The sequence below is a fragment of the Varanus komodoensis genome, unplaced genomic scaffold (assembly GCF_004798865.1).
Source record: "Varanus komodoensis strain SLA01 unplaced genomic scaffold, ASM479886v1 scaffold14_1, whole genome shotgun sequence".
Classification (NCBI taxonomy): Eukaryota; Metazoa; Chordata; class Lepidosauria; order Squamata; family Varanidae; genus Varanus; species Varanus komodoensis.
The window spans coordinates 5,230,753-5,257,552 of NW_025335438.1; the positions used below are offsets into that span (position 1 = coordinate 5,230,753).

General features: G+C 41.3%; 1 protein-coding gene across 1 annotated transcript; it reads right to left on the reverse strand.

Moving 5' to 3' along the window:
* Positions 1 to 1,576: 1,576 nt before the first annotated feature.
* Positions 1,577 to 22,862, reverse strand: ATP6V0D2 (ATPase H+ transporting V0 subunit d2). The gene is made up of 8 exons (XM_044424312.1): positions 22,664 to 22,862; positions 15,421 to 15,592; positions 14,538 to 14,716; positions 10,127 to 10,206; positions 8,165 to 8,242; positions 6,159 to 6,335; positions 4,864 to 4,941; positions 1,577 to 4,051 (listed from the first exon to the last, which is right to left on the reverse strand). The coding sequence occupies exons 1-8, from the start codon at positions 22,791 to 22,793 to the stop codon at positions 3,890 to 3,892; spliced, it is 1,056 nt and encodes a 351-aa protein (XP_044280247.1). The 5' UTR covers positions 22,794 to 22,862; the 3' UTR covers positions 1,577 to 3,889.
* Positions 22,863 to 26,800: the final 3,938 nt, after the last annotated feature.

Consider the following 26,800-nt stretch of genomic DNA (forward strand, 5'->3'; position numbering starts at 1 on the left):
GGGACCTTGGGGTACTGGTTGACTGCAGGCTAAACATGAGTCAGCAGTGTGATGCGGTGGTCAAGAGGGCGAACGCCACCCTTGGTTGCATAGCCAGAAGTGTGGCTTCTAGATCAAGAGAGGTGTTACTACCACTCTGTATGACTCTGGTGCGCCCGCAATTGGAGTATTGTGTTCAGTTTTGGGCCCCTCGTTATAGAAAGGATATAGCCAGGTTGGAGTCAGTGCAGCGTAGGGCCACAAGGTTGGTGGCCGGTTTGCAGGGGATGGGGTATGAGGCGATGCTGAGGGAACTGGGTCTCTTCAGCCTGGAGAAGAGGAGACTCAGAGGGTATATGTTGGCAACATACAGGTATGTGAGGGGATGTCACATGGAGATGGGTAGAGACCTGTTCTGCCCTGCAGAGGAAGGCAGGACGCGCTCCAACGGAGCAAAGCTCAGGGAGCCAAGGTTCCATTTGGATGCCAGGAAGTGCTTCCTGACAGTCAGGACCCCGAGGGTGTGGAATGGCTTCCACGAGAGGTCGTTGAGGCCCCATCAGTGCGGGTGTTCAAGGATAGGCTGGACGTCCACATGGTGGGCATGTCGTGAGCGGAGCCGGCTGGAGCCAGAGGTCAGACTAGATGGCCCGGGAGACCCCTTCTGACTCGCTCTGTTTCTATGTTATGAATAGAAGAATGTCATTTGGGCCCCACTTCCTCATAGCATTCCGTGAATTGGGCAAGGCAGTGTTGCAATAAAAGCCTTGCCTAGAAGCACCCTCCGTCACATCCACCCTCTCCAGATGCAATATGTGGTAAGAACAGAAACGTACATTATCAAATAGCTGTTTCCATTGCCGAATGGAAACACTCTTAACATTCAAAACCCTTATATAAAGATGAAACTGTGTGAAATAAAAGTTGTTTTTTTCAAATATCTTACATTAGTGTAGCCATCCCATTTAGATGTTTTGGACTTCAACTCCTACTGGCACTATCAAGCATGGCCAAAGTTCAGTGGTGATGGGAGCTGCAATCCAAGAGCATCTGGAGGGCCACCCCAGATGACTTTTAAAGAATTCAACAGTGGCATAATGATTAATTTTGAAGGGCAGGTGCTCATCATGGCAGTCACATCCATGTCAACAAACCAGTTCCAGCAGGTTTCATCTTCACCAGCAGCTTATCTTTTGCAAATCTACTGGTTTTAATTGTCTATGCAAGACAAAGCTGCCCTGAAATATTTGTGTTATAAGAGGGAATAATATATGGTTGAAATATTGCTAGTACAATGCAGGAGAATAATGCTACCTTCATAATCATAATTGCAACAAAATATAAAAGTGTTAAATAAAGAAAGAAATCATACTTGTGAGTTCACAGAACTTCCTGGCTAGTTGGAAAGAATGTTGATCAAGACAGATGTTGATCTATTCCAGCAAGGCTGTTCTCAGGAATCTAGTCTTCTGAGTGAATAAACATGCTTATTTTGCATATGTTAATATATTCTTGCTTTACAGAGGTTTGTGTTTGTGACTTTTAAATAACTATTTTTGTACTAATGCATGGAAAGAATTAAGGACTAAACAAACACTTTTGCTTGCACAGTAATGAATAATAATCATGTATTACTTCCTTTACAGCCAATAGGTAGCATGTTCCAAACACAAAACACATTTATCTTGATAGTGTGGGTTTAAGTTTTTAACATATATAAATGTCTTTGCTGGTACCTGTGCTAAATTGCACTTTCAATCTGGTTTGTCATACCCATTTTAATTGTCACATTTTCCACCCTAGTTATGAGAAGAATGTTATGAATGTTATGAATGTCCTTTACATTTTCTGAGCAAAACAGCATGAGGAATGTTAAATGTAAGATTTGTGAGGCTTTTTTCTGCCTTAAATAAATTATAGATATACACATACACACAAGCAATTCTGGAAAAATCTTACATCTCATCATATTGCATTTAATGTTAGTTGAATGACACCAGATAGTTTTTCAGTGCCTTATTGGAAAACATATCTATCTTTTACCCATGTATTGATTAGAAAAAATGTCCACACCTCTCACCAAAATAGTCTTTAGGAAGGTGCTCATCCTGTTATTTCTACATATTTTAAGCACAAGTAATTGCTAGATAATGGAGCTGTTTTTGCTCTTTTAATTTCTCATTGGCCTTTTTGATTCAAGAGGATGATTTTATATTAATCTTAGGATTCAGTTCAAACCCTTTCTATGATCTGTGAGAAATGCTAAAGTAGTGTTTTTTTTCCTCTCCTCTGCTGTTCACATTTCTTTGGGCCAAATTAGAGTGAAGTTAAATGTATTTTAAATGCAAATAGGATCAGCTGGTGGGAGTATTAGATAATTATCAGGGTGGAAGCAGAGAAGTGGTATTTAACCTGCAGTCATAAGCAAAACCCCTAATGAGGAGCTGCTATATGCATTGGGGGAAAAAACTCCTACTGCAATCCCAATAACTATAAAACCTGTTCTCAACTAATATTGTTGGGCTTTTTAAACAAAACTAGAAAATTAAATGTAAGATGCATTTAATATTGTGGTTAGCTTGGCTCTTGCTGTACACATTCCTTCTCTTCAGTTGATATTTATCATTCTATGTATCAGTATAAACCAGTCATGAGTGTAACTGTGTTTCTAGGTAGAAATGCGTATTCTGTGGCCACACAGAAAAATTCTGAATGAATCCACTAGGGAAGATTTACAAAATCCAACCTAGTGCAGGTGACACATAGACGTTTGCCATGATCCAACAGTGCATGCTGGCCTACAGATCTCCTTTCTGGATCTGCTTCTTTGTGTTAGCGGTGAGATGAGATTCTCATCGCCAACCAGATGATTCTTTACTCTCCTTGCCCAATCACTTACTTATAGCCAGTGCACTAAATCCAAATGTTTCTTCCCTTCCACAACAAGCCTAGTACGTGCCTAGGTGAAGTCATGATTATCTGTTGGTAGGGAGTTATAGAAGGAAGAGGTTCTTGCCACTATCCATGAAAAATGATCTTTGGAATGGTGTCATTTTCTGCACAAGTCACCAAATTATCATTACTGACCAGTTAGCACAGGGTATCAAATGAAAGCCTGCTAGAAACAGAAGTATGGCATTAGATATCATTTGTCAATGATTTCACTTTTGATTTATAATTTCATCATAATGTAGATAAAGCCAGTTTAAATATTAGGACCACCACAGACTGAGTGCTTAAATGTTCCTCACAGAGCAGATGTTACCACATAGGGAGCTCTTTTCCTATATCTAGCCACTTTGGAGATATCAAGATTTCTACAACACAATCACAGATGGAATGGATACTTATTCCTTGCCAACAAAGAAAAGTGCATCATCAGAAATTTGCATCAAATGTGCATGTGCTGATTTATATGTATACATGCGTGCTTAAAAATAGTGACTACCATTCCAATAGAAAGGCAGCAGATCTCATCCAAGTGGGGAACCTTGTGACCAGGTATCTTCTGTGCTTGTCAGCTCAATTGCTTGTCCATCCTAACCCTAACCCTGTGCCCTCTCTATTCTTACGGTTCTTTACCTTTAAAATGAACATGGATCACTCACCCCTTCAAATAGAGGATGCCGTCAGGTAGAGCTCTGACAGCCCTTCAGACTTTAGCATAGGACATACGGCCACCCTAATAACAGCCCTTGATTTTTTACCATTTGCTGTAGTATGGTGAGAGAAAATAGCCAAATTCATGAAGTGAGCTACTTCACCTGATCACATAATAACAGCTGCAAGGATAAAGTTTAAAATGGCCCCTTACTGGTGCCCATAATATATAAACTGACTTTTTAATTTAATCAAAAGCACCCAGCATGTGAAATAGATACCCTGTTAAAATGCACCATTAATATCTGGTTCAGAAAATAGGAATGTAGTTGTTAATCTTTGTTCTGTGTCTCTGAGAGATGCATTCAGCAATCCATACAACATTTCTGCTTTCTTGTTCCTTCAGCTTTACATAGGCATAGAAGACCCCAAAATGAAACTGGTTGTTGAATGTGAGCACGTTCATTCTGACCTAAAGAAAAATGTGCAAGAAGAAAATGTATTTCATTAGATGAAGAAAAAAGGGGTAACAGGTTAATTGTTCCTTATCTCTTCCATTTGCAAAGATTCTGAAGTGCTTTACAAATAGCAGCATTAGTAAATGAAAACACAGTTTTTGTTTTCTCAGCAGAAGCCAGGCTAAAATAGAGCTATATCTGGGGTTCTGCAGCAACCCTTTTAAAGAGGCAGCAGGGATGTTAAGGGAGAGGTTATGAGAAAAAATAAATGCTTCTCTGATGGCAAAGACCTCATAAGTTGCTTACAGCAATTTTGAATAGAATCTGACTTTTTTTGTCTTTGTACTCTAGAAACTAATTAATGGGCATTATTCCATTGAGAAAACTGAGCTAGCTTGCCAAGAAAAATGGTAGCCTTTTCAATACCTTGTGGTCTCATAAAGCTGCAGGAAGCAGATTTTGCTGAATATATACTTTTCAGCAAGCAATTTTCCTTATAAAATGCATTTTTGTATTGTTTTCACCAATATATTGTTTTTGTGTGAATTTTCCCCTAACATATGCATTTCTGTATGCATTTTTGACTAGAGAGCTCTACTGTAAATTTGAAACAACAGCTAATTTTCAGTTCATGTATTGGCTCAAAAGTGAAAAAGTAAGTTTGTATGAAAAACGTGAACCAAACAAATTTCTCCCTCATGCCAACAAGTAAGGTATTACTTCTTCATTCAGAGCCATCAAAGCCTTTCTCCACTTTCTTTCACAACTGGCTCTGAGTAAGTTGAAGTGAAATAAACTTAATGAAGACAGAGATTCAGTATCTTACCTCATGTTCAAAAAAAGCATCTTCCAATGTTTTGTCACCTGTACCACCTCCAACAACTTCAAAGCAAGCTCTGTATTCCTGAAAGTACAAGAGTCTACTATTTAGTAACTTTTTTTGTAAATATGTTCTTTGGAGGCATGGCTCTAGTGTGTATGGCCAATAAGATCCAGAGGGTTGTTTATTTCCTTCCACTCTTAATAATACTTTTTCTCAGTGTGACTTTATAAAGGCCATAATTCAGTATCAAAGCGCATGTTTTGCATATGGGACACCTTTCCATCAACTTGGTGCACTCCAGGTGTGAAAGACTGCAACTCCCATTATTTCCAGCCTCAGAATGATGGGAATTGCATTCCAGCCCATCTGAAGGGCACCAGGCTGGGGATGGCTGATATAAAAGGCCCCAGGTTCAATCACTGATATCTCTAAGTATATGGTCTGACTTGATATAAGACAGGTAGGAGTTTATGTTCAAAAATTATTTCTACATGATACTAGCACTATGAGATGACACTGCCTTGAACATTTTCCAGGATTGCTCATATGTATCAATTTGCTTACACACAGCAGAACAGACATAGAACCACATGAAATTCATTTGTGGAAAATTAATGTTGGATTTCTTGTGGTTGTATTTTTATTTAAAACATGGGTATCTAGAGAATTATAGAAGATATAGACTTGTGATCATAACATGCCCTCCCAATAGCACTCATTTTTATGGTGTGCCTCTACACAAACCTTTCCCAAATATTGTTCATTTAAAACCCACAATGCCACATGACCCTAATTTAATGTTTCTCTGAGTTTGCTGGCAGTCGGCTGCCAACTTTCTTCTAAGAGCAATGAGGTTTGCATGCATGGAACTCCCCTGAAAGCCCTCCAGACAAGGTGCTTACAAAAATGGGATTTGGGAGTATATTCCCTTTTGGCATGAGGACTGGCAAAGGTAGTAGCTATTTTCCCCAACCTGGGCTAAGTCTCCAGCAAGCTGGAATCAAGATAGATTCAGTCAGTGGGCCCCTTTAATGAGTCTTGACAAAGGGGCCAATTGCTTGACCTTAGTTAACTTGCTGAGAGAATGAGAATTTTCTGACTCGTTCATCCAAAACTGGACAGGGCAGGGACAATGGCCCCTCCCTTGGCAATTGTCCTATTCATTTCCCTTACTTTTTGCTTCACTTCATTTAGAGTCCAGCTGAACAAATGCCCAATGTTCTTTCTTTGGCAACATGTGCCACAGAATGTTGTAGACACAGTATGCTTTTGTAAGGAACCAGTTTGTATTTACATACAGCATAGTAGTCCGCCACACCCTTCACTTGCTCATAATCTTCTGCATTGGCCAGCATATCTAAGCCTTCTGGATACAATTTTCCACATGTTGGATACAGCTTCTGTCGGTCTTCTTTACTTAGTTCAGTGCCAAATGAATTAATGGTGATGATAAAGGCACGCCTGTCTGCTTCAAACTTAATAAAACAAAATACAGTTTTCAATTAGTTTACAGTCATTTGTAGATGTATGCTAGTACGCATAGCATTAATAATTCAGATAAACTTATCTATGGCAAATTGCATGGAAAGCTGCTGCAAGATTTCAAACCTTTATGCTTGTTTGCTTGTTTGTTTTTAACAATGTAAAGGCTAAGCAAACACCTTTTCAACACCAACAGGAAGTCCTACATCCTACTAATTTCCTACAATGAAAGAGTTGATTCAAATGGCTTTGAAAAAGTGTGAAAACAGCAATTTACACTGGGTAGTAGTCACTAATTTTTTTGGCAAGTGAAAAATATCAAACCCCAGGGTATGAATCAATGCACAGAAGTAGGCTCCAGTCTAGTACCCATTTATCAAGGGCTAAACTTAGTATTAGTAGGACTTAATTTTGAGGTGACATGTGTAGGGTTGCACTGTTCATTTTACTTTGGGTTTCCTATACCAGGGAAGTAGGCAGCTGCACCATGGCATCAGACACTCTCTTCCAGTTCGGCAACCCACAGATGCGCTGACCCAGAAGTCCCTTCATGCCTAGACAGCATGGTTGCCGCACCACTTCTGGCACCTCTGCTATAGGTTCCTAGCACTTGATACAGGGGCCCAACTTGAGACTTGGGCACCTTATTATCTCTTAATTTGCATGTACTGATTGAATTGATTTATAGACCCAACTTCAAGCCAGATGAGTCATGATAAAATAAAAACAGCAAAAGAAAAAAAATGCAGTAAAATACAGCGAAAGAAACCAGTCATGAAGTAAAAGCAACAATAAAAAGGAGCTATGATAGGCTAAGTCGCAAACTTCAAAAGCCTGTGAGAACAAGCTTTGCATGATGCCAGAAGAGTAATAAAGAACCAGTGGAGCTTCTTTACAAAGGGAATCCCATGGGCAGAATGGAAAGGGGGTGGTCATGCATACACCAATAAAAGAAATAATATACCAATAAAATAAAAGGAAAGACAATATTCTAGAAGTGGACAAAGACTGGGCCAAATTTCCAGCAGTGGAATTCTCCTGGCCCTGTATCAGTGTGCAGTAAATTAATTAAGAGAGGTCAATTTTGATATAGCTATAGATATTTGGAGTGCAGACTACACTCACCTACTCCAGTTCTATTGTGGTGTTATGAATTTCAGGGGAAAAATCTATTACAAATGTATACTCAGGCCTCAGACCTGAACAAACATATATGCATGTAAGTCATTCCAAAAGATGTACATAAATAGTAGATTCAAAAAGGCTTGTGTTCACAACCACCCCTTTCAACAAGAACAATTTGCAAGAAAATGTGGTTCTTTAAAGCTTTGATTTTCTTAAACTACTCCAGAGTTATTTTCAAGTAACTGGAGAAAATGCTTGTGTGGAGCTTAATATCACTTGACAGAGACATGACTTTTTCCCCCTTAAATATTTCTTATCTGGTTTAGCACTGGAATATAATTCATGGCATCCTAGTAAAACAGCCAAATTTTAGTCAAACCTTTTATGAAACTAAAGCAAAATTCAACAGTCCTTGAATTTAATCTACCCATAACACTGCAGGAGTGTAAGAACAACCACTACAGAATCCCCCATGCTGCGGGTTCAAGAACATTGCAAAGGACTGTGAGGAGAGCAGCTTCAAATGTCCCAGCTATGAAGCCCTTACAGCCAATGGCTGTGCTGGCTGAACATTATGGGACTGGCAGTTCAACATATCTGAAGGGCAACAGGTTGGGAAAGGATCACTTTCTGCAGATCACTTTCAAGGGATCTTTTGGTAACCAGCTCTGATACACATTGATGGAAACTGTCTTACCTCTAAAAGAGGACACATTATATCTGCTGTAGTGCCACCTTGTTTTTTGCAGAACGTATAGAATGCCTCAAGATAAGACTAAACAATGGAAAAAAAGAATATTAAAATCTCCCTTTAGGTATCAACAATAAATATTAATATAGCATTAACTTTGAGTGCATGAAAAATATAAATAATTCTTATTTCTTTATTGCAAGAACAGAGCTTATACATTGCTGCACCAAAACGCAAAGCAACCCATTTAGGGTTTTGGCTTGGTTTGGTTTTGCATAAGCTTCTGAAATGGCTTCTGTCTATGATTGTATGTCGCATGCCATACTAAGCCACTGTGTCTTAGAAGCTGCAGGGGCTTAGTGTGTTGTCCAAACTTGTTTCCCTCCCGTGGCTTTCTTGTGGCTTTGAAGACACCCCAATAAGCCTGGAAGACTCAGCAAGGCCAGGTGAAGCCCAAGCCCTACAGAGCTGCTTGGCAAGTAGCTGTAGGCGAGGCGGAAGCATGTGCTGTCAGTGGGAGCCTCTGGAGGAGGTCAGTGACAGAATGGAGGCTGGCAAGGAAGAGGCAGTTGCGCTGGCTGCTTCACATCTCCTCTTCCTCACGACTCTCTGCTTGCCATTTCAGGCCAGTGCAGCCCAGTCCCAGCAGAGAGGGGCTGCGGGCCCACTGCCATGCCCCACCCCCTATAGCCTCATTTGCCGTTTGGGGAGGTGGTGTGTGGTGCTGCCCCGAGCTCTTGCTAATGGCAGTAGGCCAGGCATGCAGGCCTGCTCTACCAGCACTGGCAGCGGCGCCACCATGGCCACCAGCCAGAAGGCTGAAGCAATGGGCATTCCTCCTTTCCAGTCTCCTGCCCCCGTGCTGCTGTCAAGCAGCATCAGGGAGAGATAAACCTTCGTGCTCCTCCAGTGTCCCCTGAGATACCTGCAAGAGGACTGAGGGTGAGGAGGATGTTGCAGGCCATGATGTCGGTCACGTGCCAGGCACATTGTGAGCCCCGGGACCAACAAGCCACACTGCATAGTGAATCTGCCCTGTGCCATGTAAGGTCAAACCAGATGTGACTCTGGAGGCACATGGATACAGCCCCCAGTGATGGTTTCTTGCATGCGGGGGGGGGGGGGGGGGGAGTTCTTTTCTTTTGCAGAAGCATCCATGGCAGTGTTCTGGATGAGGCGAGATGGTATAACCCTCTTCCACTGGCACAAGCCCCTCAGTGCAAATCTCCATCCCACTCCACAGCTGCTACTTGCCACTCCATCTTTCTTTCCATCAGAATGGTAGTAGTGGTAATATTAATAATACGCTAAGGAAAGAAACTGGAATATTTGTACAGTGGGTGCTTCCAGACAAGACTGGTATGACCCCATTGTCCTTGCCTGACTCAGAATTTTATGAGGGACCCAGATGACAGTGCCTTCCACTTCCATCTCTTTTCTTAACATGAAAAAGCCATTAAGGGGGAATAAAAAGATGGTGCAGGAATGCTTTTCGATGGGTGGCTCTAGGAACTATCCCTTTGGAACATACTTTTGTCTCACTGAAAGCTATGGAGCTTGCTGCTGAGTAAATCTGCATAGCAGTTGCCCTGAAAAGGAGATGGTCTGTTGTGTCTCTTACTACAGAGTGGCTGCTTGAGCCTCTTACCACAATGGGAGAGCTTCATTTCAGATGTAACAGAGAAGTTGGAACTTGTTCTGATGCCTTCCATATCTCTCTTACCCATCTAAATTCTAAAGATTACATCTTGTTCTCGGTCTGGGTGGTTTTGCATGTTACAGCTAGTCCCAATAAGTGGAAGTGATGTCACTAATACTTTTTTTGGCAATTTCTTGTGTTATGCAATTTCTGTTTGCGGAGCAGTCAGTGTAATCCACATACTGTCAATGTCAGTGAGAGATCTGGAATTTTTTTTAGTGATTATACATGGAACTTAATTTGCATGGCTAATTCCAAATAATGTTTACCTTGTACAATTTGTTGCGCATGATTTCAATGTTCATCTCATCCAAATCATTTTCAGATACACAGTCTTGAAAGAAATCAGCTGAAAGCAAAAGTATTTAAATTATAAAGCCAAATTGCAGAGATGATGAGAAACTCACATGTATCTCTCTATCTTTTAATGAACAAGAACCAATGATTTCTATGGCACTGCAGAGAATAATATGAAAAGAGGGAGGGAGGCCTATAAATAAGCTTCAAATATTTCTAACTTCTTGTATATACCTTACAGTAAGAATACTATTTTGAAGATAATGTGGGGTTGCTAATCCAAATCTTCACCAGGTGTCTAGCAGAAACACTAAAATGAATTTCAATCTACTCTGTACACAAAGAATAAAACAGAAGAGCTTTAGGAAGGCTTATCTAATCCCCATATATACCACAATCCCTCTTTCATTTACATTTCTTTGCTTGTTTTACTGTAATTTTCAGTCTAAGTGCTGCTGATTGCTTTTAATTGTATTGGTGAAGTAGTTCTTGAGAATGCCTTCTTTGCTACATGGAAGGGCCAGGACTCACATGCTGCAGAGTGAACTGTCCACATCATGAAAGTGAGAAGCAGTCAGCTGTGCCACTCCTCACAGCACCCACTAGGAGAATCCACTGGTTCCCATGTCACCCCCAGCTGAAATTGCTGCACAAAACCTTCTCAGTTAATAGTGCTAGGAGCTGTTTATCTGGACCATGCTTTTGTTTCACTGGATTCAAAGGAGATTACTTCTGAGTAAAGCTGCATAGCAATTACACTGAAAAGAAGACTTGTGTATCTTTTTGCATACTATACTATATACCCCCTACTATACGGGGGTTGTGTAAGCATCTGACTATAAGCTTCATTTCAGACATGAAAGATGAATTGGAACTTGCCCTTCCTAGTTGTTTCCTATTTCCCTTGCATCTGAAACTGTCTAAATTCTAAATGGAGAGCCTGCCAACATTAGCCACAGTGAGAGAATGGCTGGCAGGGCTCTCTGGAATAGTTACCGGTCTTTTGTTTCCCTCATTTTCTGCACCTGTTCTGCCAGTGGCAGTACTTCTTTTTTGGATCCGGAGACAAAAAACACACTTGTGGGTAAAGATTAATGAGCTTTATTAGCAGGCCACAGAAAAGACATTATAAAGGAAAAGTAGGTATAGAATATGCTTACCTTTATTCTGCTACTGGGAAAGAAATGGCAGTGGACGCATTCCTAGATGGCACATAGCACCTTCCGCAGGTAGGTCTGTAGTGGGGTTCTGCTCTTAGAAAGTTTCACTAACCCTGTATAAGCTTTTTGGTGTTTACCATAATCATACCTGCTCACATTAAACTAGGCAAAATTAGTATGCTTTGCAAATAACTAATTGGGAAAGAATCTTAACAGATAACTGTGTATACATTTTGGGCATTCCCATACCAGGCAGCTGTCCTTGTTAGGCTCATCTGGTGATAAGCAATACTTTCAAGTTGGCTGAGGTATGGCCCAGAGCTACCTGGTTCCCAGGCCATATCTAGTTCAAACACATCCAAACTATGAATAACAGCTATCTAAGCAATTGAAGTATGACCAGCAGATAACTGGTCTAAGAAGTGGCCTTCTTAAGTCTCAGCTGACATTAAGGTCACACCCAAGACAAAATGAACAAGATTCCTACAGGAAATTCTAAGCAAACTAAACACCAGATCATGAGAAACAGCAATTGATACCAAACCCAGGGCCCAGTGGAGAGGAAATGATGAATGTGAATAGGTGTACAGAGAAGGATAAGAGATGCGGACAGAATGGCCTGCTCATGATCACAATGGTCTTCTAGCCCTTCCACTACAGACCCCTTATGTTTGCTGCTGCCATATTGGCTCTGTGAGAGCTGCACAGTTGGAAGAAGTACCCATGAAGATCTCATGAGATGTCACAGTGGTGGGGTAAGTTATTTTCTGCTTCAGGCAGAAAGAGACCTTAAACCAATGCTGAGAAGTACTTGCATGTGAGACTGCCTAAGAATCATAGGTAAGTAGCTCTGAGATCCTTGTTGAAAAGGCAAATGAGAGCCAGTGCGGCATAGTGATTAGGGTGTTGGACCTGGGACCAGGAGATCTGAGTTCTTTTCTCCACTCGGTCATGAAGCACACTGGGCAAATTTGGGCCAGTCACTCACTTGCAGCCTGACCTATCTCACGGGATTGTGGTTTTGAGGATCAAATGCAATGGAGGAGAAGGACTATGTCAACTCTCTTGGGTTTCTTTCAAGAAGGAAAATGGAAGATATAAACATAATGGATGAAAAAATTAACACAGCAAATACATTTCTGGGACCAAAGTAAAAAAAGGTTTCCTTATATCAATTTCTAAATTTCCCTAGCCCATGCAATGGTGGATTCCTGTAGACATCTGAGGTTCCAGGACTCTTAAGGAACAGGAATCAAAGCGCAGAATAGGCTGAAAAGAGGTGGTGTCAGTTTCTAGGTCTGCATCCAGCATGGAACACAAAAATATTGTCCTCCCAAGAGGTCCTCTGATGATTCTATTGCTCTATCCCTGCCCATTTTGCCCTTGCTCTCTACCAGTAGAGACATGGAATTATCACTTCTCTTATATTTGCAGTGACAGCTTGCTGCTGCTGCTGCAATAAAATAAAGCCAGCTTAGCTGGCAAGTACTCCTTACCCTAACTTGAAGGTTAAACCTCTTTCTGCACAATTAAACTAGTTCAAGGCACAGGGACATCCACAGGGACACAGGTCCAAGCCCAATGCTTAACCCCAGCCCTAGTATGTGTGCTGGCACCAACACACTGTGTTGCAAATTGAGTTAGCTTGTGGACTTCTATCTCTAAGAAAGATCTCAGTTTGCACATTTTAACTGCTATGAAATATGTGCAAATAAGCACTTCCAAAGTATAGGGCTCTTATGTGATTGGTGCAGAATCAGCTGATTTGTGCAAATCACAACTTTCATAAAATTGGAATTGGTGCAAATTGTAATTACATGCAAGATTGGCCAATTTTATACTATTGTTTGGTTTTAAGAGATTGTTTACTGGAAAAATTAGGATGTTGGTCAATTCTATTTAGACTGGAATCAACTTTCAATTTGGTCCTGTTTTATTAATGACTGGATTTAACAGAATTCTAACACAGGATGTTTATTTTGTTGTTAACCTCTGTAAAGTGCTTCAGACTATAACTTTAGCTTTACTAGTCTGGAGTGAATGTTCTTGGGTTTGCAAATAGAAGTTACTTGATCAGAAGAACAGTTTCTTTGCATAACCCTGGAGGCGGGGCGGGGGGGGAGGCAGAGAGAAGGGGGGAGTGAGGTGGCTGGGCAGCGGCCTTTACATTCAGATAGGGTGAGGAAAGATTTCTGTCTGAAACTCTGGAGAGCCACTATCATGTAGTGTAGAGTAGGGTAGGCAGACTTCAGAAATGCTTTTTCCTAGAAGCCCAGTAACTACCTATTAGCATCATTATTACAATATACATGATCTGGCAGGCAAGTATATGCTGTGAATTAAAAAAGGATGCCTCTGAGCACCTACTTATATCTCAGGACCCAAGCTCACCTATATCTTTATACAGAAATATATACCTGGGTTTGTCCCAAGAGTTTCTTTCCAGCAACGTAATTTTCAGGTTGGGGCAGGAAAGTTTTGAGCTAGAAACACTTGGTAATCTAATAAAAATCACCCAGAGATCTATCAATATATCCTGATCTACTTTCTGCCTACTTCTGGAATAGTCAATACTAAACTGGACCAATCAGCTAGATCTGACTTAACAGAGGACAGCTACCTCTATTTCTTCATCATGGCCATTAGAGAAGAAATTGACATTTAGGTTGCAAACATGTCCATTCTGCTCCAAAGAGAAGCACATTTTCACCAAAAAACTAGAGGTGGTGTAGGATTTTTTTCTACAGTTGTAAGTAACATGGTGGAAAATTACAGACAAAATCAAATGAACCAATAAACATTCCTCCAGAACACTGGGGTGGGGATGGAAAAAAAAATATCCATTTCCATGCACAGCCACTCAGCCCTCTTTGAATTGCACTGATATCCCTCACATGATGCTTACTTTTTCTGTAAGTCACTTAACATTTAGTCAGTATGAAATGCTAACACTGTATTAAGGCAGAGCAGTCCAGGTCCATTTGTGATTCACCAAACCACTGTTCCCTTTATTATTATTAATTTTCTTGCTGCCTGGCTAGAAGCGAAACAATAGGGAAGTTGTCTAGTATTGGGTAAATCATTATATAGGTTGGCTGGGTTCATTTCGAAGGGTCACAAATAGTGCAACTCTGAGAAAGAGGAAGACAAACAATGATAGGCGAGAAACTATCATATTCATGTGCACATGTACACACATATACACAATTATTAACAAACTTACCTAATGGAGTATCCACCAAAATTGCATTGAATAACTCTGCAGGGTTTGGAGCAATGCTAACAGCTTCCATCTGCTCAAAACTGCCCAAAGGATGGCACTTAAGAACAAGTTCATCTATGGGTCGTTGACGCAATGTGCCAGTAATGAGCAGGATCACATTGTCAATCATATAGCTGTACCTAATGTGAGAAAACAACATCAGTCAAAAGGTTCCTTTCTTTCTAGGGGCAAAATGCTTTTAAAAGACCAAACAGCCAAGAATGTTTGGCCAACGTGAATATTCCATAAAATAGGGCCTTGTAAAGGAGTATCAATTCCTCTTTTTTGCCCTGTGGGAAAAGAAGCTGGAATTCAAGGAAGAACTGCAGGGCAGGGCAGTATGTTTCCAGCAGTTCCTCCAAGGAATGCTAGGTCAGCAGCATTTGGGTAATTTAAAACAGTAGCTTGGTCTAGCCACTTGGCACTTTTCAGTGTGTCAGGCCAGAAAAAATCTTGAGGTTTTTTTAAGCCCTAGAAGGCCCCAGAGTAGCTGTCCAAGGATACAAGTTGTGGATGCTGGGCCTGTTCAGCAGGGACGGTGCTGCCTCAGTATGACTAGATAGCAGAACTGAGCTTGATCAAAACGAAGCCACAGCTGCCACATGGCATTATTTTACCTTGATTTTTAAACCACTTTTTGAGTATTGTGGATCATTAAATTTAAAGTAGGATTGAGTTAAACCTTGACAATTCCCATTGCTGTCTGGGCATATGGAAGGTATGGCCAGCATCTTATGAATCATACTTTTTAAATGTACACACATGCACACATATTCAATACAAAAAGTATTTACCTTCTTTTTATCATCTTCTAGTAATTCCATAATGTGATTAGCTTACTTACGTAATATAGTTTAGGAATGTGGAGAGTGGCTCAAAGGCATGGTTTCGGAAATACTGAAATTCTGTCAGTAGTTTGGCTTTTAGTTTGTCATCAATGGTAGAAACTGTGAGGGGACCGGTTTCATTGGCTAAGAAGTTCCCATAGTCTGTGGTTTGCAAGTGTAATTTCAGATCTAAAATATAATTGAAAAAGGTAATATAAACACAATATTATAATATGAAAAAGGTAATATAAACAGTTCCTTCATGGATCACTGCCTTGTCGTGGCGAAGGGGCTTGCATTGCTCAATGAAGCTATGAGCTGCGCTGTGCAAAGCCACCCAAGACGGACAGGTCATAGCAGAGAGCTCTGACAAAACGTGATCCACTGGAGAAGGAAATGGCAACCCACTCCAGTATCTTTGCCGTGAAAACTCCATGGACAGTACCAAAAGGCAAAGAGATATGACGCCGGAAGATGAGCCCCTCAGGTCGAAAGGTGTCCAATTTGCTACTGGGGAAGAGCAGAGGGCTAGTACTAGTAGCGCCAGAAAGAATGAAGTGACTGGGTCAAAGCCGAAAGGACGCTCAGTTGCTAAAGTATCTGGTGGTGAAAGGAGAGTCCGATGTTGTAAAGATCTATACTCCATAGGAACCTGGAATGTAAGATCCATGAATCAAGGCAAGCTGGATGTGGTCAAACAAGAGATGACAAGACTGAACATCGACATCTTAGGAATCAGTGAACTAAAATGGAGAGAAATGGGTGAATTTAATTGAGATGACCATCAGGTATACTACTGCGGGCAAGAATCCCTCAGAAGAAATGGAGTAGCCTTCATAGTCACTAAAAGAGTAGGAAAAGCAGTATTGGGATACAATCTCCAAAATGACAGAATGATCTCCGTTCGAATCCAAGGCAAACCACATAGTCCAAGTCTATGCCCCAGCCACTGGTGCTGAAGAGGCTGAAGTTGATTGGTTCTCTGATGGCCTACAACACCTTCTAGAATTAACACCCAAAAATGATGTCCTTACCATCATGGGGGATTGGAATGCTAAAGTAGGAAGCCAAAAGATAACTGGAATAACAGGCAAGTTTGGCCTTGGAGTACAAAATGAAGCAGGGCAAAGACTAACAGAGTTTTGTGAAGAGAACATGATGGTCATAGCAAACACTCTTTTCCAACAACCCAAGGGACGACTCTACATATGGACATCACCAGATGGTCAACACAGAAATCAGACTGACTATGTGCTCTGCAGCCAAAGATGAAGAAGCTCTATACAGTCAGTAAAAACTAGACCAGGAGCTGACTGGGACTCAGATCATGAGCTTCTTGTTGCAAAATTTAGGCTTAAATTGAAGAAAGTAGGGAAAAGCACTAGGGCACCCAGGTATGACCTAAATCATATCCATGATGAATATACAGTATAGGTGACATATAGATTTAAGGAATTAGATCTGATAGAGTGCCTGAAGAACCTTCTGAAGATGGAGGTTCTCAACATTGTACAAGAGGTAGCAACTAAAACCATCCCAAAGAAAAAGAAATACAAGAAAGCAAAATGGCTGTCTGAGGAAGCTATTGGTCTACAAATATCTGAGGAAAGAAGGGAAGTGAAAGGCAAGGGAGAAAGGGAAAGATACACCCAACTGAATGCAGAATTCCAGAGAATAGCTAAAAGAGATAAGAATGCCTTCTTAAATGAACAGTGCAAAGAAATAGAAGAAAACAATAGAATGGGGAGGACCAGAGATCTCTTCAAGAAAATTGAAGGGAACGTTTCATGCAAAGATGGGCATGATAAAGGACCAAAATGGCAGGGACCTAACTTGTGGCAAGTTCTTAGAGAGATGGGAGTACCCGACCATCTTATTTGTCTTTTGAGAAACCTATATGCGGGTCAAGGAGCAACAGTGAGAACTGGACACAGAATCACTGATTGGTTCAAAATTGAGAAAGAGTTCGGCAAGGCTGTATACTGTCGCCCTGCCTATTTAACTTATATGCAGAGCACATCTTGAGAAAGGCAGGCCTAGATGAATCACCAGTTGGAATTAAGATTGCTGGGAGAGATATCAACAACCTCAGATATGCAGATGATACCACTCTCATGGCAGAAAGTGAAGAAGAACTAAAGAGCCTCTTGATGCGGGTGAAGGAGGAGAGTGCAAAAGTTGGCTTGAAACTCAACATTAAGAAAACTAAGATCATGGCATCCGATCCTCTCACTTCCTGGCAAATAGATGGGGAAGAAATGGAGGTAGTGACAGATTTTTTTTTCGTGGGCTCCAAGATCACTGCAGATGGGGACTGCAGCCAAGAAATTAAAAGACACTTGCTCCTGGGGGGGAAAGCTATGGCAAATCTAGACAGCGCACTAAAAAGCAGAGACATCACCCTGCCAACAAAAGTGTGTATACTCAAGGCTATGGTTTTCCCAGTTGCAATGTATGGCTGTGAAAGTTGGACCAGGAGGAAGGCTGAGTGCTGAAGAATTGAGGCCTTTGAATTGTGGTGCTGGAGGAGACTCTTGCGAGTTCCTTGGACTGCAAGGCAATCAAACCGGGCAGTCCTAGAGGAGATCAAGCCTGATTGCTCTTTAGAAGGCCAGATCCTGAAGATGAAACTCAAATACTTTGGCCACCTAATGAGAAGGAAGGACTCCCTGGAGAAGAGCCTAATGCTGGGAACAATAGATGGCAAAAGAAGGAGGGGACGGCAGAGGATGAGGTGGCTAGATGGAGTCACAGAAGCAGTTGGCATGAGCTTAAGTGGACTTCAGGGGATGGTGGAGGACAGGAAGGCCTGGAGGAATGTTGTCCATGGGGTCACGATAGGTCGGACACAGCTTCGCGACTAACAACAACAATATAAACAGATTGTTTTTCTGCAAAGAAACAAAGGAAAATGCAATATTCTCTCAGTTTTTCCTTCCTTCCTCCCTTCCTTCACTTAGCTGCCAGGTTCAGATGTGATACAAAACACTGGTTTGTTTAGCTACAAAGCATGGTTTATTTAGGGCTGACAAATCAGGGTCTAAAGCAGAGGTGGACAACATGTAGCCCTCCGGATATTTTTGACCTACATCCTGCATCATCCTACACCATTGGTTATGCTGGCTAGGACTGATGGGAGTTGCAGTCCAAAATAACTGGAGTGCCACAAGTAGCCAACTCCTGACCTAAAGCCAGCATTTGAAGCAGGTGTGTAAATCAGTTTGTGTGGAAAGTGGTATGTATGAATTCAGACATGCCATATTGGATGTCTGGGATTGTGCATTTGTAATGGCAGTCTTTTTCTTTTGCCACCAATTCATGCAGTGACTGGGTCCGTAACTCGCTTACTGCAGACTGTGCAGATTCATCATTGCACTCCGAACAGGAGGAGAGCAAAGCCTTTGAAGCAGCTTTTTGCTTAGCGAAATTTCTCAAGCAAAGCATAAGAATCAGCCCATTTTGGAAGGGGTGGAAGGGTTTTTGGGAGGAGAAGAGGAGCATATGCAAAACCAGTCCTTGGTCCAGTAGCAGGCATTTGGAGAAGCAAACTGCGCAGTTGGAAGTTGCTGTTCGCTCTGGCTTGCTATCCAGCAGTGAGTCAGAAGCTTTACTGAAGGGGAAGTTTCCAGTTTGGATTCAGCTTTTTACAGGACCAGATGCTTCTCCTTTGACTTTGGCAATAAGGCTGTTTAGAGTTCAAACTGTTCTTTTATCTGCAGAGTTTCAATAAGGGAACTGTTTTGAGTTCTAGAACCAGAGGGAAGGAGGGGAGGGACCAGTTTATGACAATTCAATCAAAAATTCCCTAAGCAGTAGTAATTTCATTGCAACTTTTACAGTCATTTCAAGTAGAAAGCACAAGAAGCTTAGGTCATCTGGTATTCACAATTGCACAGGTCTGGCAGGTATTACGCTAGCTACCAAGTAGGCAGCAATACTTACAAAACAACACATCATCCCAGGCCCCAGGAATAACAGATATATCATGCAATCAGTGCATTGGATACATTGTCAACACCAGCTAGGGGGAGTTACAAATAAAACTTGCTTAAGAAAAATTTATACAATGAATGCAAAATGCACCAATGTATCAATTAATGTAAGTCTGAGAGCGTAGCCCATTCATGTCAAATGCCTATCTGACCCCATCCTAATGGCAAGGGTAGGCGATGACAGCTTGAAAAGGCATTACACTATGATCTGTAGAATAACCAATGCATACAGTTACAATATGTCTGTTTACATCTTTTATAACCACTTTTCTTCCAATGGGTTTAAGGTGGCATTTTGATTTTCATAGAGACAGTGTGAGGGGGGGAGAGCAAATTTCGTGCCCATCCCAGGGTAACCCAGTGAGCTTTACGGCTGAGTGTGGACTAGGGCCTAGGCCATCCAGATCCTAGGCCAATGCACTGCCCCTCTATTCCAGGCATTCCATCTGAGTGTCCCAGCACTCTGTCATGTCCTCATGTGACCAAAAACAGAACCCAGGGGGAAGGCTATGGTAACAGAGGCTGCCTTGATTCCAAATGAGTGACATAACGGTAGCAGGGGGATGATTTAGCCCTAACCTACCAGGCAGCCCAATTGGCTTTCTTCCAGACTTCCTAGGAAGACACATAGATATACATGCACACACATAATTCCTATCAGTGATAGGCATTTTACTAATCATTTAATTTTTTAAAAACCACTTTTGTTGACTATGTGAATGAGGCCCTCTCCTGATCATTTCTAAAAAGGAAATGTACATTCTTTGATATTTCTGTACAAAATCTGGGAATGGAAATTTATCCAAAGGCTAGAACAGAATATCTGATACTGGAGAGTCTCTGCATGCCAAGCTCCATTTAGAAGTCACACACAAGGACACCAGCTCTGAGCTTTGGAGCCTTTGAATGCTTTTGAAAAACGCGTTCCATGCACTGTGTTTAATTATAAAAGGCCACACCAGTTCATGCCTACCTGCACACGCTCTGCCATTTCTGCTTTAGGCTGAAGCCACCAGTATAAACTAACAAAGGATTGCATGTTAAACAAAGTGCTGCAAAATTAAAAACAAGGCTCTGTTGGCAAAACACTGCACAGATTGTATCCTTACAAGCAACCAAGGGACTAGAGTCAAATAACCAGAGCCATGTGACATTCTTCCGCATCACCCCTTTTTTTTTTCACATAGAAAATATGCATACTATCATAGTGACAAAATTACCAGGAAGTGATTCACACTTTAGCATATCCTTATGAATTTGAAGAAATCCGTGTGCATAGAATACGATGTAATGACCTCCAAACATGTATTTTTAAAATGTGTGAGTGCATTGAAAGAAGAATGTTGTGAGCAGAATTTTGAACATGGACCGTGTAAATCGACTCAGGGTTAAAACATAAAATACTCATTTAACCAAGAAGGGGTGAACTTGTGTCAGTCAGTATCTTTCTTCCTAATCTACCCCACACAAGGTCATTGAAGTTGCATAGGGTCCCTACATGCTTGCCAGATGTGCCACTGGGGCAAGGCTAGTGAGAATGACCCTGCTCCCCCAGCTGCAGTGTATGGGAGGTGCCTGCTGGATGTCCAAAAGCGGTATGGGCAGGGTGTCTTGCTTCTTAATCCAACCTCGTACATCTCAGGGCTGTTCATGTTGTCAAAGTCTTTTGCATGCAAAGCACCTCATGCACATTAACCCCTGCCTCCACAAGCAGAACTGTATTTATATCCTCCACGGATAAAACTCATCACCTTGTATACAAATGAAATGAAATGAAATGAAATGAATTTCTGTACATGTAGTTTCCATTTTCAAGCTACTGTATTTGTTCGAATTGCTACTCTCAGCTGGATTGCTCTGTCCTTTATCTGTGGACGGGCCCAGTCATATCATATATCATATCATATCATGTCATGTCATATCTTAGCAACAGTGTCCAACCTAGTGCCCTCCAGAAGTATCCCATCACAACTCCCATCATTAGCCTATTAACTCCCTACTGGCTGGGGATGATAGGACTTTTAGTCAACACATTTGGAAGGTGCTAGTCTGGGAAAGGCTGTTCTAAACTCTAAGATTGCCTGGGGAAGTATTACATGCCTCATGCTTGCTAAATGAGATTTCAACAGTATGAACACAGTGTAGGACCATAGGTACCAGAACGAGGGGACCCAAAAGCTTTCTCGGTGTCCATGCTTTTTTTGGATGAAAAAATGTGCTTTTTGTGGGCACACAAAGGAGTGGGTTGCAGAGCTGGACCACGAGAAAAGCTAAAGACAGTCAAAGCAAGGAACAAGAGAAGAGTCTGTCAGGATTTGAGAAGAGCCCAGTAAAGCAAAAGAATGGTCCAGCTGCCTCTTTCTGTTTCCTCCACTGGGGCTGCTTGAATCAAAGAAAGCAAGGAAGACCAGGTGACTTCAGGAGAGCTTATCTTTCAAATCAGGGTTGGGCCGAGGAACTCTTGCTCCCAGAAACAAAAGAAAAGTTTGCTAAACAGCTGAGTCTCCTACTTCACCTTCTGAGCCCTTCTTTTGGGGCATTTAGGATTAAATTCTAAATTGTACTGTAGATTGGCCTTCTCCAACCATGTCCCCTTCCTACCTAATGTCAGCCCAATGTCAGTACTATGACAGCCAATGCCATCCATAGATAAGAATACTAGGCGACCAGTTTTCAACTTTCACTGTGATAATGGTAAACTGGATGTTTGAAGTGCATCCAGTTCTAGCTTTTACCTAATTGTACAAGTAGGCTGCAGCATCTAGCCAAAAATAGCAACAGCAGAATGATTAGCTTTACATGCTTTACAACATCATTGAGACAGGTAATTTGGTGAAAGTCCTGTTGAAGTCAAACAATAGCTTGATGCGGCTCTGAACTGTGCTACTAGAATGATACAATACTGGCCACCAGTTTGATACCAGTTGGGGATGATGATGATGATGATTTAAACAGGTTGAAATCCCAGCAGAATACATTTTCATCATTATTCAAATTCAAATGTAGCTCTGACAAAAACTATGAATTATTTGAAAGAAGATGATTGATTTTTGCCTTCATTCCAATGTAGTTCTAGTTGTGTCTTTGAAGGACAATCTCAATTTTTCATTTGTAGATCTCATTAACATTTTTTAAAACTATCATCAAAGCTCACTTTGTTAAATATCCAGATTGGAATTTTGTTTCCTCCCCACAAGACCCAAACAAGACAGCCAGCAATGACACCAACCAATGTCACGAAGTGAAGCTTCAGTCCAGTCCAACTCACCTTCCAGTGTTTCACACTGTGCTAAGTTGACATAGTCAGAAGTTTTCAAGATTCCACCTTTAAAGCCTCGTACCAGGCCCTCCAGATAACCATGGTCCACATTGAAATAAAATTCTGAACAGCCTGGCATAGTGGAAAAGCCGGTTTGATGCCTTCCAGTGCTTAGAAAAGACTGAGTCTTGTGTTTGTCTTCAGGAAATGATTGCAAGCAGTCACTAGATCTGGTTGGGCTTTAAGTGAGTTGCTTCTTCCTGTTTCTCTGTTTCCAGTACAAATGAATTGTGTTTTCCATAGTGCTTACACAACATATGCTCAGCAGACAGTACAAATCTAATCCTTTCCTATTAGAAATGAAGGCCGCCCTGAGCATTACAGGCAAAATAAGAGCTTGGACAGAAGAAGGATACTATATGTTTATAACGTCTGCTTTGGATTTGACTGGACAATATCTCCTTGACAGAGTGAGAGCTATGTGCATGCTCCATGAAAATACGATTATATTATTGTTCCTCAACTGTATTCCAAAAATGCCTGCTCTGAATGCACAGAGCCACAACCAACTTCAGATCAACAGATAACAGAGCATTGTTAATACAGAACTTTTCTACATAAGTCATTTGTTGTACTCTCATGGTCGCAGACTCATGGGGACTTTTCATGATGTCATTCCCCTCTGCCGTGTTATCCACCCTTTTTGGCATTTCTTTTGTTTTTCTTTTTTCTTTCTTTTTTTTGAGGAAGTGAAGTCAACTGTTAAATTTTAAAGCTTCATGAGAAGACATATCTGCTATAGTGCAGCTATAACATACTCCTGCCTCATGGTTTTCTATAACAGACTATATAAAAAAAAAACCAAATTACTGCAAAAAAGGGGGCAGGGTAAAGGATTCATTTTTCCTTCCACAGCAAAGCTAGAAGAACCCTCAGCAGAGCAGCAAAATAAACACCTGATGCAGGGAAGCCCATGATGTATTGTTACATGAGAAGGCATGGTTGGGCACCTGCCAAAAGCCCGGACTTCAGCAGGAGCCCACTGACAACAGCTTGCTGTACTCACTCTTATATCTCACCATTGCAACATGCAATTCATCTGCATCTTGTTCTGGTCTACACAGCAAGGGTGGTGGTGGGAAGGAAGAGCAGTGGATGGCCCTGCCTACTTGCTTGCTGTCTCTGCCCAACAAACAAGCAAGTGGTAGGAAGTAGAGGATAAGAAGCAATGACCGTGGTGGCAAGAAGGTGGCCTAACTGAGGGATAGGGCCTGTCTGTTTTGCCTAAGAATTCCTTAAACCCTGGAGCATAGACTAGTTAAAAGTGGAGTTAAAGCTCCTGATTTCCCCTTCCTTTCCTCCAGGCAAATATAAGTTTCTTCCATTGTCTCTTGTGAAATTTGAATCAAGTTTCTAAGGCACAACATGATATTCAATAGAATTAGTTCTTAGTGCAAGATGATGTATGCTCATGGGCCTCACAACTGCAGTTAATTAAGAAGCATATTTTGAGAGGGAAGGGCAGGGTTCATTTTCCCCTCCCACCATGTTTCAGATGTCTATTCTTTAGAAGTACCTATATTTCCAGCCAACTCTCTTATTCTACATAATGATTGACTTCTGGGAATTAAAGTAAAAGATCCATGCATAGGAATGCCTGCCAAAGGGAAGAGTTTCTTTTCTTTAAAAGGTAAAGCTAGTCTGAATTTTTAGATTGCTATTTTAGATTGCTATATTAAAAGCCAGACAAGGCTTTTAATATAAAGTCACACTGTCCCATTCATGGAATTTTACATGCAGTATAAACCAGTAGTGGGCAGAAAGTAGATCTCCAGATGTTTAGACGTCAACTCTCAGCATTCTTGACCATTGGCCTTTGTGGTAGGGGCTTCTGGGAGCAGAAGTCCAAAAGATCTAAAGATCTACCTTTTTCTCATGTGTGGCAAGACAATATTGTCATCCCTTTGTAACCCTCCTGTGTTTTTTTCCTCTGTATTTATTCTTAAAAGAAATTAGCCCATTAAGGAAGAAAAGACAGAATAGGTGTAAAATGCTTTTTGACCAGAAATACTAGAGATCCTCTGCCTGGACATATCATAAACTACAACACCTGCAAAATTAAATACTATATGAATGAGAACAGTATTTGGTTGAGAAACTTGGTTCAGCCCCATATTCCTGAAACTCCATTGCCTCCCAATGCTGAAGTCAAAATGGTGTCTTTGTCAGCATAAACAGAACATGTCCAGGCAAGCCCTACTTTGGCCCTGTTATTGAACACTTTAGAACAACTCTGAATCTAAAAGCTCATTTCCCTTGGTCCTAATAAAGGCATCCTTAGTTTAAAGGCCAAATGAGATGAGATGAGGGAAATCCATGATTAGGGTTGCTGTTTATGCATCACCCAAAAGAGGAAATATATTGCCTTCTTCCCAAAAGAGGACAAAAGAGGATACAGTTCTACGCTGAAATGGCATGTGCTTATTTATTTTTAGAGGTGTAAATATATTCAGGAGCAATGAGCATAAGTGCAATCTATCTCCCCACAGTGGGGGAGATGGCGATCAGGCATCTTGCGTGCCTGTTCAACCTGCTGTGCAAGCACTCACTGCCGATGGGCAATTGTAAGACCCCCATCATGTTCTCCCTTCATGGCATTCATTCTCTTGAAAGCAGACTTGGACTGTCCTCTGTGAAGTTGGACGTTGGTCCTCTTTGGATGGCCCAATCTGCATTGGGATCACAGTGGAGGTTGGTGCTGGACATAGTTTCTCCGTGCTCTGTTTTATGGAGAAAATCCACCCACCACTCTTTTCCCCATTAGGAAAAAGTTATGCATTTTTTTTCTTTCCATAATGGGATAAAGGACACCTTTGGGGTAGAAGTTCATTAGGAAAATGGCTTGGAGGAAAGAGCTTCCCCTTCCCTGAGCCCCAACACAACCTCTATCCCCACAGCTGCTTTTTATGGAACAGCTCCAATCATATCTATCATCTCAGCTAGTTTGACCTTTACTGTCTTTATTTAGATCTCACCCTTGCCAGAGTAGATCAACATGGCAAGCTGTGGTTTTCTGCATAACAGAAAATATTTCTGTTTGACCACAAGATGTCTCCCTAACACCATAACAAAACTTTTTTCCCATGCTTCACAAATTGGAAGTAAACAGCAAAGCAAGAGAAAACAAAGCTTCTTAAAGGGGTGGGGTGGGGGTTATGGCTTTTCTAATCAGTAAGCAAGTTGGCTTGCTTTTCTATGCTTTCATTCATTCTCTTGTAATGTATCTTGTTTTTCTTCCTTTTTTCCGTCTCCCCCATTCTTTCCATGACACTGGATTTTCTCAGGGGAAGGCAGTATTGCTAAAGAGCAGATGACAAAGATCCAGCAACCAGAAGTTTCTGAGTAACTCGTGCTTTTCCACACACATTCATGTGTTTTTGAATCATGAGAAGGAAATGGGAAAACTTATTTTCTTAATATTGAAAGCACATGGTTACAGGATCTGCTTATTAAGGTATGCTTGTGCAAATTCATAATATTGTTATTGCTGTTAGTAATCACAATCATTTCACAGTACATATTGCTTTACAGTTCTTACTTCATTCCTTTTTGACTGTAATCCTATGGTCTCTGGGTATATCACACCAGGGCCATAGGGTGTTTTGGATCACCCAGAGCAGAGAAAGGTTTCCCTTGGAAACCTTTTTCATTCACTGCTACAAGTTCTGAAATGGTTCTTGACTAGCACTATAACGTTAAAACAGAAAAGAGGAGAGCAGGCAAACAGGTGTTGATGAACTAGGTGTTGACCAAGAAAGCCTTGGACCCACAGGTTCCATACTCCTCTTAGCTCCAAGATGACCCCCCCACCCCCCATACACACACAGAAATGGATGGCTGATCTACTGGGTCTCCACTAGGAGGGGATTTATGGGGAAATGGCCTCTGGAAACTTCTCCCTCTCTTTTGCATCCTACAATGTTCAGACTGGTGGAGTTTGGGATTTTTGTGGAAGCTCATCAAATGATATTTATTCAAATGATAGCTATGCTTGCTTTGTTAATCTTCCAATCCAAATATCTAGGTGGGAAGGGGATGCTGTTCTTTCTGTAGTTGTGCTCAAAAGGCACTTTTACTATCATTAAT

Coding starts and splice junctions, on each gene's coding strand:
- ATP6V0D2 (XM_044424312.1), bottom strand. CDS start 22,793: ATGCCAGGCTGTTCAGAATTTTATTTCAATGTGGACCATGGTTATCTG. Junction 4,942..6,158: donor GTGTGGCGGACTACTATGCT/GTATGTAAATAC, acceptor TTGTACTTTCAG/GAATACAGAGCTTGCTTTGA. Junction 4,052..4,863: donor ATGCTTTTTTTGAACATGAG/GTAAGATACTGA, acceptor ATTTTTCTTTAG/GTCAGAATGAACGTGCTCAC.